Source organism: Alnus glutinosa, chromosome 1 (assembly GCF_958979055.1).
Source record: "Alnus glutinosa chromosome 1, dhAlnGlut1.1, whole genome shotgun sequence".
In the NCBI taxonomy this organism is placed as follows: Eukaryota; Viridiplantae; Streptophyta; class Magnoliopsida; order Fagales; family Betulaceae; genus Alnus; species Alnus glutinosa.
The window spans coordinates 8,258,990-8,276,815 of record NC_084886.1 but is presented as its reverse complement, the minus strand read 5'-3'; the positions used below and the strand labels follow the sequence as shown (position 1 = coordinate 8,276,815).

The 17,826-nt window shown below is 36.3% G+C and overlaps 1 protein-coding gene across 1 annotated transcript; it reads right to left on the bottom strand.

Moving 5' to 3' along the window:
• Positions 1–2,550: 2,550 nt before the first annotated feature.
• LOC133870444 (isoprenylcysteine alpha-carbonyl methylesterase ICME-like) lies at positions 2,551–14,649 on the bottom strand. Its single transcript, XM_062307571.1, has 11 exons — positions 14,003–14,649; positions 9,972–10,048; positions 9,765–9,834; positions 9,608–9,688; positions 9,067–9,141; positions 6,595–6,696; positions 6,340–6,480; positions 5,572–5,637; positions 5,319–5,462; positions 3,938–4,028; positions 2,551–3,145 (listed from the first exon to the last, which is right to left on the bottom strand). Exons 1-11 carry the CDS (start codon positions 14,419–14,421, stop codon positions 2,984–2,986), a joined length of 1,428 nt encoding a protein of 475 aa, XP_062163555.1. The 5' UTR covers positions 14,422–14,649; the 3' UTR covers positions 2,551–2,983.
• Between the last annotated feature and the right edge of the window lie 3,177 nt (positions 14,650–17,826).

Sequence of the window (17,826 nt, the reverse complement as noted above, 5' to 3'; positions counted from 1 at the left end):
TTTTTTATCAGGGTATCCCAAACAACAACAACAACAATCTTCTTGGCATACCATTTACTTTTATTTCTCGATATTTCTGTCCTTAATTTCTTAAAATAATTTTATTAGTTTTGATAAACTGAATTTCTGATATATATATATATATATATATATCCTAAAATGACCAGATGACTCCTTCAAGCTTTAACGTACACCGTACCCTCTCAAAGTAGAAACGTTGCTTAATTAGCTTTAGTAAGAACAATTTTGGGACGGCTGAACTTTTGATGGAGCTCCAAAAAAACTGAGAAAGGAGTTACCGGAGTCTGTCGGTTGGTTAAGGGACTTGGGACACTCTATGGTTAAGTTAGCACTTTGTCTAAAAGAAATAAATAAAATGGAGAGAGAGAGAGAGAGATAGTCCCTTTATAAAATGGAAGGCTGGCTGAATATGCTTCCCGGATGTTTGCCGCGTGACGGGCTAAGAGCCATCTGATTATTGCCATGTAGTGGGCTGTTTTAGTGGGTCTTTTATCTTAAATGGGCTTTAAGCTTGGGCCCTATATTCAGGTTGCTAAGCCTAGTGGGGCAGTCAGTCCCAACAATACCCTCCGGCCAATGCCCTTAGTGTGAAAATTGGATAAAGGAGATTTGAAAGTTTTGGCCTCAAAACCACCTTGGAAATGATGGGGTTCGTGGTCGGGCTTTTGGGCCTTGCTAGGTGATTATCCCAAAAGCTATGAGAGTAATGCTATAAAGAGAACCTATGACTTTCTTGATCGAGCCCTCCCAAAATTATTATGGCTTTTAAAATTACTATTTATCAAAATTTAATAGTAATTTATCACACATTTAATGGTGATTTTAAAAGCCACATCAATTTTGAAAGGACATAAGTCTTCATTTTAGTATTACTCTAGCTATGAAGTTATATTTGTGTTCTTAAAAAGGTATATGCTAGCAAATGACTTTTTATTTATTCAAATTGACGTACTCCATCTCTTCTTCTATTTTCTTTTTCTTTTTTCAAATCTACCGTTGAATATGTAGGACCACATTTGAAAAATAGTTCAATTGGCGATGAATAAGGGTTGAAAGAATAGCAAGTCTCTTAAAAAAAATATATAATAATAAGATAATTAAATTGTACTCTGTTAAATTGTAAGTACCAAGATCTAAGTTTGTTACTATAATCTCTCGAAAGAAAAAAATAAATAAAATAAATAAAAGATGAGATATAATTTTTAATGAGATTATTGAATGTTAAGTGGAAAGATTCATGTCATTGATTGAGATTGGTTGATATGAATACCAATGAAATTAATGTTCCGTTTGTTTCGACATAAAATGATTTCTGTTGTAAAAAAATTTCGGCGATATCATTTTCATAAAAAATGATTTTCTCGAAAATATTTTACGGCGTTTGGCTCGCACGAAAAAATTACGAAATGCGAAAATCAAAGTTTGGCAACTGCCACCGGAATCCGGCAACGTCCGGTCGCCGTTGCCGAATTCCGGCGAGCAGGTTGGCCGGACTTCTCCGAATCCGGTCAGATCCGACCGGATTAATGGCTGGATCTGTCTAGATCCGGCCAGCTTCTGACCATAGCCGAAATTCGGCCAGATTCCGACTGGATTTTAGTTTGCTAGAATCCGGCAACGGTGGCCGAATGTCACCGAATTCCAACGTCGATAGAATTTCAGTTGCTGAACGTGCCGGATTTCAACACCGGTTGGATTCCAACGACTAACCATTGCCTAATTACGACAATCGGATATCAAGCATGCGTGCAAGGACAAAGAGTTTAATTTCAGAAAACGATTTACGGTTTTGAAAATCGTAAATCGTTTTCCAAACATTAAATAAGTTTTTACGGTCAAACTGAAAATGATTTTCGTTAATCATTATTTTCGCCCCTATCAAACACCGTAAAATGCCGAAATCATTTTACACCGAAACAAACGGAGCATGATTCTATAATTTAAGCAAAAAATAATAATTAATAAAATAGTAAGAAAATAAAACTCATAATAGGTAATATCGGAAAAAGGAAAAATTATGAAGACAGAATTTGAGAGGGCTTAAAAAATTAATCTAGAATAGCATGGTTCTATAGTAACGAAAACAAACACATTGATTGAGAAGCAAATGCACAAGAAAATTGTATGGAAATAAGAAAAATAGGTTGAGATTTTAGTAACATTTTTTACAATAATTAGAATCCCTACCTTTCTCCCCCTCTTATCTCCTAATTTTGTTTTCGCTTCACACTTTTCATTGACCTTTAAAGAAAACTCATTTGGCACCCAAATAACATTTTTTTGTGAGTAATTAAAGCCACAAACAGATTTAAGCAACAAATTTTAGCAAAATATAAACTCTGCCTTTCTCCTCTTAACTCCTAATTTTCTTGTTGCTTCCCTCTGTTCATTGATCTTTAATGCTCTTTAATGATGGGAACTAATAACAAAAATGTTCAAGTAACATTTTTAAAGCATGATCATTTACCCGAGTGAAACCAATTAAAGAAGGATCATAGCCAATCCATAGTACTATCGAGATCCAAGAAAAAAAAAAATTAAATTGTTCATTAATAAAAAGAATGATCATAGTCAATAGGAAACTAATACACTACTGCTCACATATATCAAAGGGGGATTCTATTTTACAACTATATCTGCCCCCCTCCCCTTAAAAATAAACATCCTAGATCCGTCCCTGAAAACATCCTTGCTGTGTTCGTGTTGAAACAAATACCCTTATACACTGTTTTCCCTAGCAATCTTTTAACTATTACAAGGAAAAATAACAAATCCCATAAAAATGCACAGATGCACAGAGATAGAGAGAGAGAGTGCTAAGGGTAACCCAAAAACAAGAAAAAACAAAAAAATGTAGAAAGAAGACATACAATTATCACTGTGATATATATATATTTACAGTATGGGGTTGAATCAACAAAAATATGGGTTTTTAGGTTAATAGTTGAGTGATGAAGAATGATTAGAATGGGCTAACTCTGCGCGCCAACTGCAACATAAATTCAGGTACAAGGCGTTTTCTTGGAGGAGCCACTGCATCTTTGGTGAGGGCCTCTGTGTCACCAGCATGAATATGACCTACTAAATCTTCAAACAACTGATCACTGCCACCTCTCATCGGATCCTGAATAGAATATAATTAAATCGGTCAAGTTTTTTTTTGTTTTTCACCCTACCGGCAATGAACAAAATGTACACTAAAGATTATCATCAGCCAATTACTTCATTAAATATTAGAATTGCTCAATCCATGCCAAGGAGAATGACTAAGAGCCTGTTTAGAATTGCATTAAGCACTTTTTAAAGTGCTTTTAGTACATAAAAAACTGTGCCAGACAAAAATGGATAAATTTGGTAAAAAACTAAAAAAATAATGACACTTATCTAATTTTTTTGCTCTAAAAAAGTCCAAATACTGCGTTTTGGAAAAAGTTTGAAAAAGAGGCTTTTTAAAAAAATTTATTTATGGCTTTTTCTATAAATAAAAGATCTATTCCAAAGCAATCCCAAACAAAGTGTTCTCTTGACACGAAAGAGCAGGGATATATCATTCACAAACATAAACGTTTAAACATGCATGATAAAGATTGAAAGGGGGACAACAAGACCTTACTGCGGTTAGGAAAGAGCTAAACCAGTTTTTTGAAGAAGGGAAGAAATAAGCATCTGAAGCAGTTTCAGAGTAGCATTGAACAAAAAATGAATGGTTTTGCAAAAGATGGGGATGAGATGGATTCAAAAGAGAAACTGAGGCAGAAACTCTCAGCCTATCTAGAGAAGAATCTTAGTCAGTTGAAAGGAGCATCGCTTACAGATACAAGAAAATGTCATAATCACCCCAGTGGTTTCTCCAATCCACAAAAGCGACATATTGATGAAACAAACTAAAAAGGAAGCATTTGAAGTGGTCCCTTACCTGAAGAAACAAATCTGTGTGAGTCTTTCCTTCATACAAAATTGCTTCAGCTTTTACCCCAACTCTTTGAAGAGTGTCAGCAAAATTCTTACTGCATAAAAGAAGATGATAATTAAATCCCATAGAAAGCAATTCAAACTTGTTACATACATTTGCAAATAAATTTCACTACAAATCCAGTGAATTAATAGAAGAAACAACTTAATGTGAAATTGTAAATCAAATGTCCAGATACAAAGAAATATGGTTATAACACTCAGCTGCAGTCCAAAACACCTCTGAGTAGTGGACCTTCTAGTCATACAAAATTGACGCCTTCCCCATGCCCAAACAACTCCAGTTGCACCAAAACTTTAGGATCACAGGGCTAGGAGTTAAAACCCACCTGACTCAAGCCAAGTGATGGGCAGGCAGGCCTGTCAGAACCTTTCTTGTTTCTTGTTAATCAATTTAATTTCTACTATCATCTTGGCCCTTCTCATTACTTTTTGACCTATACTGCATTTCCTGATAGGTGCAGCCACTAATTTGGACCACATATAACTGAAAGATCTCCATAAGCATGCCTTTATCACAAAATTGACTCAACTGTATTCTTACTGCGAATTCCATATCATTATCTACTCAAAACTTGGATCTTTGTGAAAGCAAAGGTGGGAAAAAAAATATGATATGCACGCCGGAACTTCATAAGCTAGGACTGATTTGTTTAAACATTTTCATTTTAACCTACTTAGGATAAATTTTACGATCTCTTTGCTCATATTTGTGATTGCTTCATCTCTAATGGAAAGATAAACAAAAATGTATTGCCAAGTGATGCAGGCAGTGAGAAGCTTCGAGAAAAACAGAGATGGAAACCGAAAGTGTTCAAAAAATGTTCTCAATTTCTCAATATATTATTCCTTCCAAAGTACTGTTTGAAGGTAAACCTATTTAATAATGCACAGAAAGAATGAACTTGTAATTCATAGCAAGCATCTACATCCATAACCACTCGGTAAAACTACTTTTAAGGAGCATGAAAAGTAGTATATTTTGCATGTGGCCCAATTATCCCCATCTTTAACATTAACACAATAGCTAGCGAATCTGCTAATACAAATAGCTTGTATTTAGATGAACTATCTTTGTAACTATTCAGCGGACCTGAAGGATATGCACCAGTGGAAGAAAAGTTGTGATCAGATCTTACAAGATATGAAGGACAACTACACCTTTCAAAGCTCGTGTCATTGATAATTTGACACTATGTAGTACCATTACTTTGAAACAAGAAGTCAGTAATAAAATTTCTATCAACACCCCAAAACCTCATACACCATTTAATGAAAAAATAATTAGATGCAGTCATAGAATTCAATCCAGAGCAGACTCAAACCTGTCATCTGAAGGTATGGAATAATCTGCAGTACCATGAAATAAAATAATAGGTGGCAAGAGGGAAATGGCATTTCTAATGTTCGGGTCCTGGACCACTACTTCAGGGGAGAATCGTCGAAGGGATTCTTCGCCTTCCATTATGCTGGATGAAATTTTAAATTGACAAGTTAAAAGAATTGACTGGCAGAGATATTAACCAAAAAATATTTAATGTATAACAACAACTTACTAGGAAATTAGAGTACATGTACCTTAAAAAGATGGAACGGTACAGACCTCGATTATGGAAGTAATCTATTAGGTTCAACAAATTGTACCTGTTTGTGGAATTACAAGGAAAACTATAAGATGAATGCAACTTTTACATGCAAACACAAGAAACATAACAGACAAAAATGCTTGAAAAAAAGAATGCAACAGGGGAAAACAAGTGTGATATCATAACTAGAATAAGGGGTACTTTTTGCCAACTGGTCAATCAAAAAGGTATATCAATGCTCATATAATTGTATGTAAGCATATCTTCTTATTTTCAATCATAAAATTAAAACAACTTATGCCACTTGGATAAGCATGACAATTTAGAAGCTTCCATTAACCATCGTTGCACTGTGAAGCCCTGAAGCTAAACTCAGGCAAAAGGCAGAGTTAACTGAGTTGATTCACACTAACACACCAATATGATAGAGTCAAATTCTGCACTTCCAATCCTTAATACTTTAAAATAAACACTTCAGAAGCAAGGACTAAAAGAAGTAAGCCGGAATGATCCGATGGAAGAAATTCACATTTGACTATGGCATGCAATCAATGCAAGATGCAATATTCCAAGATCTCCACTGTGAGATATTCTAACCTGAAAATCAACAAATTATTACCGCCTGACCAACTGGTTGATCACCTTAATGCTTTGGAGTCGATTTCAAGTGTCAAATCATTACAAGCATATAACAGGATTTATTGAGCTTGAAATATAGTGAAGAGTTCCACATGGTTCAAAAAACTTGCAACAGACTTACCCTCCAGATAAACCAAAATAAGCCTTTATCTGAGAGACACTCCAAGAAGTGCTCTCTCCTTCACCAGCTTCTTTAATTGCCTGCTCCAATAGCGTGCAAGCAGCAATGTGTGCACCAGCTGACTGTCCCATGAGATAAATCCTACAGAAACAATAAAATCAGCAGAATATCTTTATTAGATTAATTCCACACCCAAAAAAAAACAAAGGTTCATGCTTTAAATTTGTAGAAAAGAAAATGTGAAGAATCTATTACCTATCAGGATCACCTCCATATTCAGCAATATTGTTGCACACAAATGAGATACCTTGAGAAGCATCCTTTACCATATCACTCATAGTTCCCTGAGGGAAATTCCTGCATGAATTGTCAATTAAGACCCATAATAGTATGAGATAGTATTACAGGTGGATACATGTTATGCACTATATACTGAAATCACACACATAGAGACATCAATCTCATGTAAATTAATTTCAGGCTTTTTGGACGCTACATCCATGATTATGACATCAAATGAAGTAATCGTGTAATGTGAGAATCTATGCTAAAGTTTATACAAGTAATTCTATGGGATGTTTTACCAATACATCTATTATCTAGTAATTTTCAAGCAGGCATATAACTTGTCTATGTCCATGAAAAAGAATATACACAAGCATGCTCATGGTACAAGTCAGAATAATTAATAAGGGGGAAACCTAAGATGCAAACAACATTATCATGAACAGAAACATTTCCCGGCGGGGGGGGGGGGGGGGGGCACTTCAACTCTATTTTTTTCATTTTGCAGTAAGTTTGAGCTCAAGCACGTGCCTTTGTGTCTTAATGACGTATGAGAGATTTAGAAAATCTGTCCAAAGTACAAGTGATGGACTTTAAGAAAGGAAAAGTTATGATCTTGAGGTTTTTTATAGTGAGGAAAGGATCTAGGATTTGTAGATTGGATTAAGTCTGAATTGGGGTTGTAAAAGAGAAAAAGAAAGGAGAGAACTTTGTACCGGTCAGGGGCTTAGAACAGTAACAGCGTGCAACAAAGAAGCATATGAGAGGAAAGAGAGAGAAGAGTAATGCTAATCTTCACACCCATTTCACACTACCTGTCGTGGCGTATTTGAAGTGGCTTCCCATGATACTCGATAGAGAAAGAACACTCTAGGCATGCATGCCTTCTATAATACTAAAACGCATAATTATCAAAATCAGAACCCCTTGAGTACATTGAACACATATACAAGGATTCTTTCTTGTACTAGTAGCATTCTAATTTGACTAGTAAACTAAAAACCTAACAAAACCCAGGCAAAAACTAAATAGGACAAAAAACAAAAAGCCCAAGACACCGAGAAATGCCTAAAAAGTTCTCAACTCAAAGACTGCCTAAAAAGTTCTTAACTCAAGGACACCAATATACCCTTATTTGGCAGGAGTTACAAAAAATTACAGATCTACTACTCATTACAAATCAACAATAACCCAAATCAAAAACTGTTTTAGTCTAGAGTCCTAGTATCTTGACCTTTAAAATAATATAAGACTTGACCCAATAAGATGTTGCACGTGAGCCACAATATAAAGCTTGGATTCTACAAAAGCTGTGAAGTAACAGCAAATCAATCTTCCATAGCTGTGTTAGTTTAAAAAAAAAAAATTACTGCTAAGATACACAATGGATTAGTTTCTATTTTAGCATGAATTACAAAAGGATCCCTTCGAATATAAGGGAGACGATAGGTAGTCAGGAAACAACATATTTCAAAATGTGAGTTGTTGAAAGGATGATAACACAAATGAATCACCAATCTTTCGCAAATAAAACAAATCTCGGAAGCAAGATGTGGTCAATTGAGAATACTAGTAAGGTGATTCAGCGTGCAACAGCAATCAACATATGCAGCTGTGTGAAGTCATTGACCAAAACATGGGTCAAAGTGGCAAGAAAAGTAGCAAAAATATGGTTAGGCAAAGGAAATGATCCTAGATAGTGCTAAATGGTTACAAAGGAGTTGTGTACCCATCTCTGTACAGTTTGCTTTTAAATACAGTGACTTTCAAAGATTAGTAGGGTGTAGTAGTCATTTATCTTAAGCAGCATCACACATCCTGATGGCTGTTATATAATTTAATATTGGTAACATTAGCAATGCCCTTGGATTAGGTGATGGATGGTTATGAGGGCGAGGATCCGTCCTTGGCAATCCTGGATGCCATTGAAGAGGAGTTTCATCGAGAAACAATGGTAGTGTCCCAAAAGACCAAAGATAGGAGGGAGCTTTTGAATTTGAAAAGCTCCATTAACTACAGCATTGCAAGCCCAGCCTCTTGGCGTTAGAAAGGCAAGGCTCACATGATGTAGTGTTGAGTGCCTCATGTGGGTCTTGGGTTTTAGGGTCTAGCGGGTTTGTTGGGTTTCTTTTTTGGGGGTTGGTTTGGTTGTTCCTGTATATACTACTTATGTACTTAGGGGCACCTTACGCTTTTTTTAGTATATTTTTATTACTTATCAAAAAAAGAAAAAACATTAGCAGTGCATTAGGGACAACTAATGACCTTAACAAGAAATAAAATTTTACAACTTCTCTAATAAATATCAAATAGAGGCAGCATTGCCCACAAACAAATCTCAACATATTCACAAGAGAACTTCATCCAGAACAGAGTTTTCATTGGCAAGATGAGATCTATTATGTACAACAGTATGCTATCGCTTGAAATAAATCATATTACCTGTAATCAATGCATGCCACTATGATGTCTCTTTCTGATAGCTGTTGTCCTAAAAGACAACCCCATGCTTTGTAACTGTATCCAAAGAAACGAAGCCTCAAAACAAGTTGAGGATATAGATAAGCAGGCATATGATGCAAGAGAAAAGCATAAAATTTTGTGAAATCAACAGAATCTGACAAGACTACCCTGTATACAAGTTAAATTCACTTTTATGATTTTACGAATAACAAACCAAAACAAGATTCTCACATGTGATCATGGAACTTAGAAAAGTCACTTCCGTTTGTTACTTGCTTCATAACTGTATTGTTGCGTCCTCTTAAGTACTTACCACTATTTTCAATGGCATTGTCAGTAACATTTTCTTTTTTGATAAGTACAAAAAAAAAAAAAAAAAAAAAAAAAAAAAAAAAAAAACTACATTTTGTAGTTTTGATATATGCATGTAAGACCAAAAGGATTTCTGCTATTATTAATATCTTATTAGATGTCCTAATGCAACTTCACACATCAACTATCAACAAAAAAAATTTCTCACCCAATAATCCAGGCTCCACCAGTTACAAATGCAATGACTGGCTTTGGCCCATCACTATTTTTGGGTAGATACAGATCCAGCCTGCAGAGCAAAATTTAAACAATTCATGCCACAAAATTTAGGAAATTAAACAGGATATAAAATTCATTAATATTACCTATTTCTTGGCTGATCACCATAAACTATACTTCTGCGAATCTGACAGGAGAAGAAATAGTAATATCCAACTACAAAAGACAAGCAGACTAGTTATGCCACACCAAAATGGACAAATATAGCTCAATCCTATGTATATGACTGCTAGAACATACATATGTCTAAGTTGCATGCAACTATACGCATGAAAACACTAAAGGTTACAGACCTTGAAGAAAACCTGGGATAAGTAGCAAGGCATAACAACCAAGGGCTAGAAATCTTGTAATCCATTTGTAACCTACCCTGAATAAAAATAAATGATTAGAAAGCATCTAGTAATCAGATAGGCTAGATAAAGCATCTCAAACAAACGTTAAACCTAAAGCATGCATAATGGAAATTCAAAATTCCCAGGGAACTTAAAACATCACACAAATGAAGTTGAAACTAAGGCAACTGTTCTCAGTCCTGAATGTAAAAGTGATTGGGGTGAACTGATCTATATGTTAAAGCCCACGCATAATAGACTATGACATTTTACTAGCTCCAAGCGGTTGACATTGGTCACATATTTTTAGATTATTTTCTTCTATATAACTTTCTGGATGTTCTTTCCACCTTTCCTAACCTTCTTAGAGAGCCTACTTCATTTATGTTGTCTCCGTTGCCCACTTCAAACATATTTAGATTTTTTCACATGACCAAATTTCCATCACACAGTTACATATAAAGGCTACTTCTTGTTTGCTTCAGATGCAATTACTTGTGGAAGTAACATGCAAGGCATCTGAATTTATCCATGTTCTTTCCAACTTTCATATGCCTCTTAGACAGTCTACTTCATATTTGTAGTCTCAATTACCTACTCCATACATGTCCAAACCTTCTTGATCAAATTTCCCCCATATAGTTACAAAACGCTAATTCTTGTTTTCTTCAAATGCAATTATCTTTCCTATCCCTCTAAGAGAGCCTACTTCATATGCATAGTCTTAATTTCCTACTCAACCTTCATGGCCAATTTCCTACTTAATCTGCATATAAAGCCTACTTGCTTTCTTCAGAACCAATTACTTGTGAAAGTAACATGCAACACACCATATAATTTATGTTAAGTCTGGTCTACAATAGTGGACTATAATCGGTCCTAAAAAAAATAGCCTGCCAGCAAGGAGGCCCGGATTGATAAAGCCCTACACATATCAGAAGTGGCTAAAGCATAACTTTTGGAGTTACCGCTCTTGAATGTATGATGTCAACAGTCTCAACTATATCAAGTTAATAGGATGAACTTCAAACCTAAAACTCTTGAAACCGAAAGCATTGGTGTTTCCGAAACAAGTAACAAATCTATGAAGGGGAAAACATAGTGTTAAATGGATCCCCTGACTTTCTCTTGCAAAATCAAGCACTCAACACTGTAAGCTACAAAGAGACTTTTCCAACAGGCTGGATTAATTCCATTTCTCAGACCAACTCATCAGCAACAAAGATCAAAATGCAAGTGACAACATTAAAGACTCAAGTTATTTTCTAAATTGGTTTTCACACACTTTGTTATTGATTTACAAAACAATTTACACATGATGGAATAGAAGTTAGGTGAATGTTACAATTAATTGTGAATATGAAGAAATGGTAAGATTGTTGTCAATGGGATGCTCTTTCTTGTGGGGAATTTTATGAACCATTGGTGATGATTGATTTTCCTTGTAGAGAATATTTTGAGAGCTGTTGATTGATTTTCTTTGTGAGGATGATTATGCGATCTAGTGGTGAGCTGTAGATTGCCCATTAGGCCCCCGCAAGCAAGATAAGTGGCACATGACATTGAACTTGGTCCGCAGGAAGGAAAATGAGGAGATGCAACCGGCCTAGTGAAGATGTCTGCCAAATTATCTTTGCTGGAGAGAAAGCACACAACGAAGATCTTGGAGGCAACTTTATCTTGGACAAAATGAAAGTCAATCTCTATGTGCTTGGTTCGTGCATGAAAGGCGGGATTGGCCGTCAAATACATGGCGCCAATGTTGTTGCACCACAAAGCAAGAGGAGTGGGAAGAAAAATTCCTAGGTCACATAGGATTGATTGAAGCCAAATGATTTCAGCAACAAATGATCGCTAGTGTGCGATATTCAGACTCGGTGTTTGAGCGGGCTACTGTTCATTGTTTACGAGAGGACCAAGAGATGAGATTGAGCCCAAGGAAGATGTAGAAGCCTCTAGTAGATTTCCTGTCAACGGGGCAGCCAGACCAATCCGCATCAGAGTATGCTTGAAGAGTTTGTGATGGAGATCGACGAAGCAACAAACCAAAGGAGATAGTAGACTTGAGGTACCGCAAGATGCGCTTCACTGCTTGCATATAAAGGGAAGTGGGCTTGTGCGGTTGATGGAGTCATCAGCTTTGTGCTTGAGGCCAAAAACCCATTTACAGCCAACGATATTCATGTTTGAGGAAGGGGGAACAAGAGTCCAAGTTTCGTTGCAGATTAAGGTATCGAATAAAGTGTTAATAGCTTCACGCCAAGCAGGATGCTTCGTAGGTGTCGAGTAGGAGGTAGGTTTGACTTCATCAGAACGACATGCGGCAAGAAGAGCCTTAGGGAGTGGATAGTGGACGAGGCCATCAGGAAGGGCCTTAGGCTTGAAGATGTTGTTCTTCCATTTGGTTTGCATTGCATGGCATGGTGGAGAAGGATCCGAAGTTTCAGGCTCCAGGGGCAAGGGTGAAACTTGTGAACAATCAAGTGAAGACACATCGTTAGTGGGAAAGGGGCCCAGGTGGGAAGTGGAGAGGGATCGGGTTGGATGGCCGAGCGGTATGAGACCTTGTGGGAGATGGGATGTTGTCCCTAACTGGGTTTGGATGGGGGTGTGGAGTGGCTAGTCGCGGGTGGTGAGTGGAGGAGGAGGTATGGGGGCCCGGGGTTGAGGTAGGTAGAGGGCGCGTAGGAGAGATGATTGGGGAGAGAACCGGTTGTTGAGTGGTACAAGAACCTTGAGAGATAGGATAAATAGATGAGTGAGAAGCAAAAGGAAAGGAAGATTCATAAAAATAAAAATAAATAAATAAATGACATTCCGTGAAATGTGAATTCCACTGGAAGGAATATGGAGGCATTTGTAGCCACGATGAAATGGATTGTATCCGATGAAGACTCAGTTGTCAGAGCAAAAGTATAGTTTATGCTTTTTGTAGGGCTGAATATGGGGCCAGCAAGCACAACCAAAAACTTTCAAAAATGTGTAATTGGGTCGGAGGTTGAAGAGTCGTTGATAGGGAGACTCATTGTGAAAAATAGGTGTTGGTAATCAGTTTATTAAGTACCAAGCCATCTAAAAAGCCTCAGACAAATATTTAAAGAGAACGGAGGAATGGGCCAAGAGAGTGAGGCTCATTTCGACGATGTGGCAGTGTTTGCGCTCCACAAACCTATTTTGTTGATGGGTGCGGGGGCACGTAATCCAATAATGGATACCGGATTCCGTGAGACTCAAGGTATTTTCTAAATTGGTTTTCGCACACTTTGGTATTGATTTACATAACAACGTATACACAATGGAACAGACGTTAGGTGAATGTTACAATTAATTGTGAATATAAAGAAATGGTAAGATTGTTGTCAATGGGATGCTCTTTCCTTGTGGGGAATTTTATGAACCATTGGTGATGATTCATTTTCCTAGTGAGGAGGATTCTGCGATTTGGTGGTGAGCTGTAAATTGCTCATTAAACATTATCACATCTCATTGCTCATACAAATCATACCCTAAAAAATCTTTTGACAAAAGTCTAGATAAACAAACTTAGTAAGCACAGTCTATTGAGGTACTCTATAGTTGGGGTCATTTCCCTCAAGACCCTCCTGCAACTTTCAAGGAAAACTTGAGCAAAAAAGTTTTCTGAGAAGCAAGGTCTTCAATTACAACTTCTTGTACAAACAATCAACCCTTTCAGAGACAATTTTTATCTTAAATTCTAATTGAGTCAACTCTGTAAGCAAAAACTCAACTTTCCATATTAAATCTAAAAAAAAAAAACCCAAGCAATGTACAGCCAATTCCGATGCCAATAAACTACAAAAATTGTCAGCATGATTAGTAATAAAATATTGAGCACATTACATAGAAACCACACCACTATGAAACACCAAAGACATATAAAAACTGTAATCATTACCATAACAAAAGAGATCAATTTCTCAGAAACTAAAAAAAAAAAACAGCCAAATCAAAGAAGTCAGAAAATTTACCCAAGATATCTCAAGAGCTTCAAACTCAACCGGGTCACCAAGAACGTCTCGGCGGCGGCGTGCCCAACATCACGGCCAAAGGCCTGGCGGCGAGCACTGGCAGTGGAGAGTGAAGACAGCGAGTTTTCGCTAGCGATCCGGCGCCGCCGCTGCTGGTAGCAGCTGCTAGAGGTAGAGGTGGTGGTGGTGGTAGTGGCGGAGTAGCTTAAGGTCCTGGGGAGAAGGGGTTTGATGGAAATGGCTTTGTCATCCTCAAATGATGAAGAAAAAAGAAGAGAGGCGGTTGGGTCATGCTCTCCTGCCTTGACTAACATTGTGGCTGTGGAAGCAGCAGACGGTATGGCTGAAGGGGCTGGAATTGGATGTCCCAATGAGGAATGTGAAGGCGGATTGGATATGGGTAGTAAATGGGAAGGCATTTTTTCCTGTATTTTATATGTAGAGGGAGAGGGAGGGGTGCGTAGAGAGAGTATATGGCAGCAAATCTTGAGCTGGTTTACAAGTGTCTGCTTAACTGTTTTCTCGTTGGTTTGGGAAAGCGTTCAAAACTGCCGGATCCGAGGATGAGGATCCAACGTCAAAACCCACAAAATCCCTCAAACGGAAACTCAGAAGTCAGAACACAATGAGAGAGAGAGAGAGAGAGAGAGAGAGAGAGGGGGGGGGGGACCAGTTGGCTTTTGCCACATGGCGTGCTTTCATTGGCTTCGTTTTCGTGGGGTGGCATTTGGTCCATTTGTAGAGGTTGGAATCGGTCGTTTTGCTTTCTTTTTCTTACCATTTGGATGAGGGCATTGTCATCTTATTCTTATCAGATGGATTAAGGCTGTCGCATCATACTCTCCCCTCCTTTTTTTTCCTTCTTTTTTTTTTTGTTATTTAGTGAATTTTTATTCGATATATATTTTTCTAATTGAATTAAAAAAAGATTACAATGAAATATCTTTTTCATTAAAGAAAGAACGGGAGAATATGCAGAAATGCAACTAAACACAAGTTAAGTAGCGGCTCATTAAACTAAAATATATGCACGAAGAATAATACATCTAGAAACTTTCGAACCATTTCAACTTTGAAAGAAATAGAGTTTTAATCTAATATCCGAAATATAGGGAGTAAAATGCCAATAAGAAAAAATATGAGGTTGATTCACAGTAAAGACACAAGCAGAGCATCTCCTTCAAGAAGAAATTTTTCAATACTTACAAAAGCTACAAACCGAATAGTAAGAAAGCAGTAGAAGCTTTTCCTATAAAAGCATATGCATGTGTTAGAAAGCTTTTCAGTAACAGTTAAAATGATTTAGTTACTAATAACAGCAGTTATCACAGCAAATTACCTCTGAAAAACTCATAATAATAAGATGATCACGACGATAAAATCATATCAGAATGAGTAATATTGTTACATAATTACAACAATCTTTGGGGACAATCACGTTGTCCTGTGAGTGTTGGCTCGTTTATTATACTCATACTCTCTCTTTGACTTTTTTCTTCTTTTCTTTTTCTTCTCTTTTTTTTTTTTTTTTTTTTTTTTATTGGGTATTAAGAAGATAAACACGTGAGGTGGTTTTTAACAAAATCTTCTCACTTTTCAAAATCACGAAAAAAATAACGTATACGTATCTTTTCAATGAGACTATATAATAAGCATATGAAGGACTTGGTGAGCTTGTTTACCTTTAAACTTCAATCCAAATACAAAAGAGATCCATCATTAATGCATGTATCTACAAGTTTGAAATCGTCCAAATTAAACACACCCTTAATATGTATCGTAATGAAAGTGTCGATTAAAAGTCCATAAAGAAACAAAAAGCATGCATGGCAGATTTGGTGATCATGAATTTGTTTATTAATTTGTTCGTTAAATGGGACAAGAATAAGAAAGTGCTCCACGTAGGAATTAAAAAAGAATTTTCATCATTTTTTACTGATGAAACCCAAGTTCGTATTAATCATTTTATTTATATATTTGACTTTAAAATAAATTAAAGAAGACACCCACATGTGATAAGAGATAAATTCTTTCACTCAATTATATATGATAAAGTTGCCAAATAAGTATGAAAAGACTAATTAAAATATGTTAAAGGTGTTGTATCGTGTCGTGGTTAATCTTTGATATGCTTTACCTAACAAATTTCTTTTAAATTTTAGGAAGAAAGTGGCACTCCCCATTCCCCAAATGTCAATGGATTTACTTTACTACAAATGAGAAACGATGACTTATCTCTCCTTCCTTCATTTTCATAGTACAACAAGTTAGGGACTCAATTTATTAACTAAAAAATTAACAAACATCAACTTTTCAAGCGGCTACCAACCACGTATCTTCTTTGAGTGTAGTCATAGGTGACGCTCAGGCTGCTCTCTTGGCTACTCAGGCAGGGAGTTGCTTTTTATTATGTCTATTCTCTTTTGTTTAAAGGAGATCGTTGTTAACATTATTCTGGCTATCCAATATCTTTTTAAGAATTGGAATTTTGCTTCCATCGTTTCGGACATCAACCATAGCATCCTCAATTTCTTTTCATAGCTGGAAAGCTTGTAAGGCCGTTGGAAGTGCTAATTTTAAAGGCATTGTTTAGTTAGATGAGCCGCTTCCAATCTTATGATTGGAAGCATTTTCAATTGGGCTCCAATTCTCTTTTCTGTTCAGATGAAGCGTAGGAAAGACTCATTTGTAACATTTTTCCAATTTGAATAATAATAATAATAAATCAAATTACTTATATTTTCATTAAAATTATCAATTTTTCAAATTGGTTTCTTGTCATTTGTTTTTCTTTTTTTTTTTTCTCTCTCTTTTCTAGATGAAAAATGATTAAAACACTCACACTACACAACAATGACACAACACCAAGGCACAATAGAGTGGGGCCCACACATAGATCCCACTCGAAAAATGTTAGATTTACAACACCAATACAACAACTGTACAACAATCCCTCACATGAGGGTGGATTCCACATACTGGGGCCCACCCTCATGTGAGGGGTTGTTGTACAGTTGTTGTATTGGAGTTGTACAAGAATCAAATCCCGATCCCACTCCATTGTACCTTCTTGTTGTGCTATTGTTGTGTAGTGTGAGTGTAAGGATCACTCCCCTTTCTAGATTCACTCTACCAAAGCTTCTTAGGTTATTTTATTTCTTTTTTGTGGTTTTTTAAGCAATATAAATCAAACCATATGAGTGGTTTCAACCAACTTCACAGCCTAAAAAGCCTAACTGAAATTTGTATTTCAGTTATTGCCCAAAAACAAAAACAAAAATTATTTTGGGAACAAATTAAAAATAAGATTTTAGTGATACTCTTACTTTAAAATGATTAACTTTTTAAAGAAGACTAAATATAAGTTTACATGTAACAATTAATTTATCTTATAATTTCTGAACATAAATACTATTATAAATAACATATTTTTGTGTAAGAACTTGAATATATAATTATATCATAAATGATACATATTTTTAGAGTTATATATTTGATATCCTAAATAAAAATCCTGCCTTCCCATATATATAAGGGACAAAAAGGATCCTTGGATTGGGCGGCATACATAATACTCCCAAAAGGTGGGATAGGAGTGGGATGAGAAATGCTTAGTTGTACACTCTCATCCCACTCCTATCCCACCTTTGTTTACGTCGACCAATAATGTGAGAGATAATAGAGAGAGTGCAGTGGGACCCTATTTTTTTAACAACATTATTGGTCCACATAGACAATGGTGGGATAGGAGTGGGATGAGAGTGTACAACCAAGCATTTCTCTTTTTTTAGTGTCATCTTTTAAACCGTGGCTTTTAAAATTAC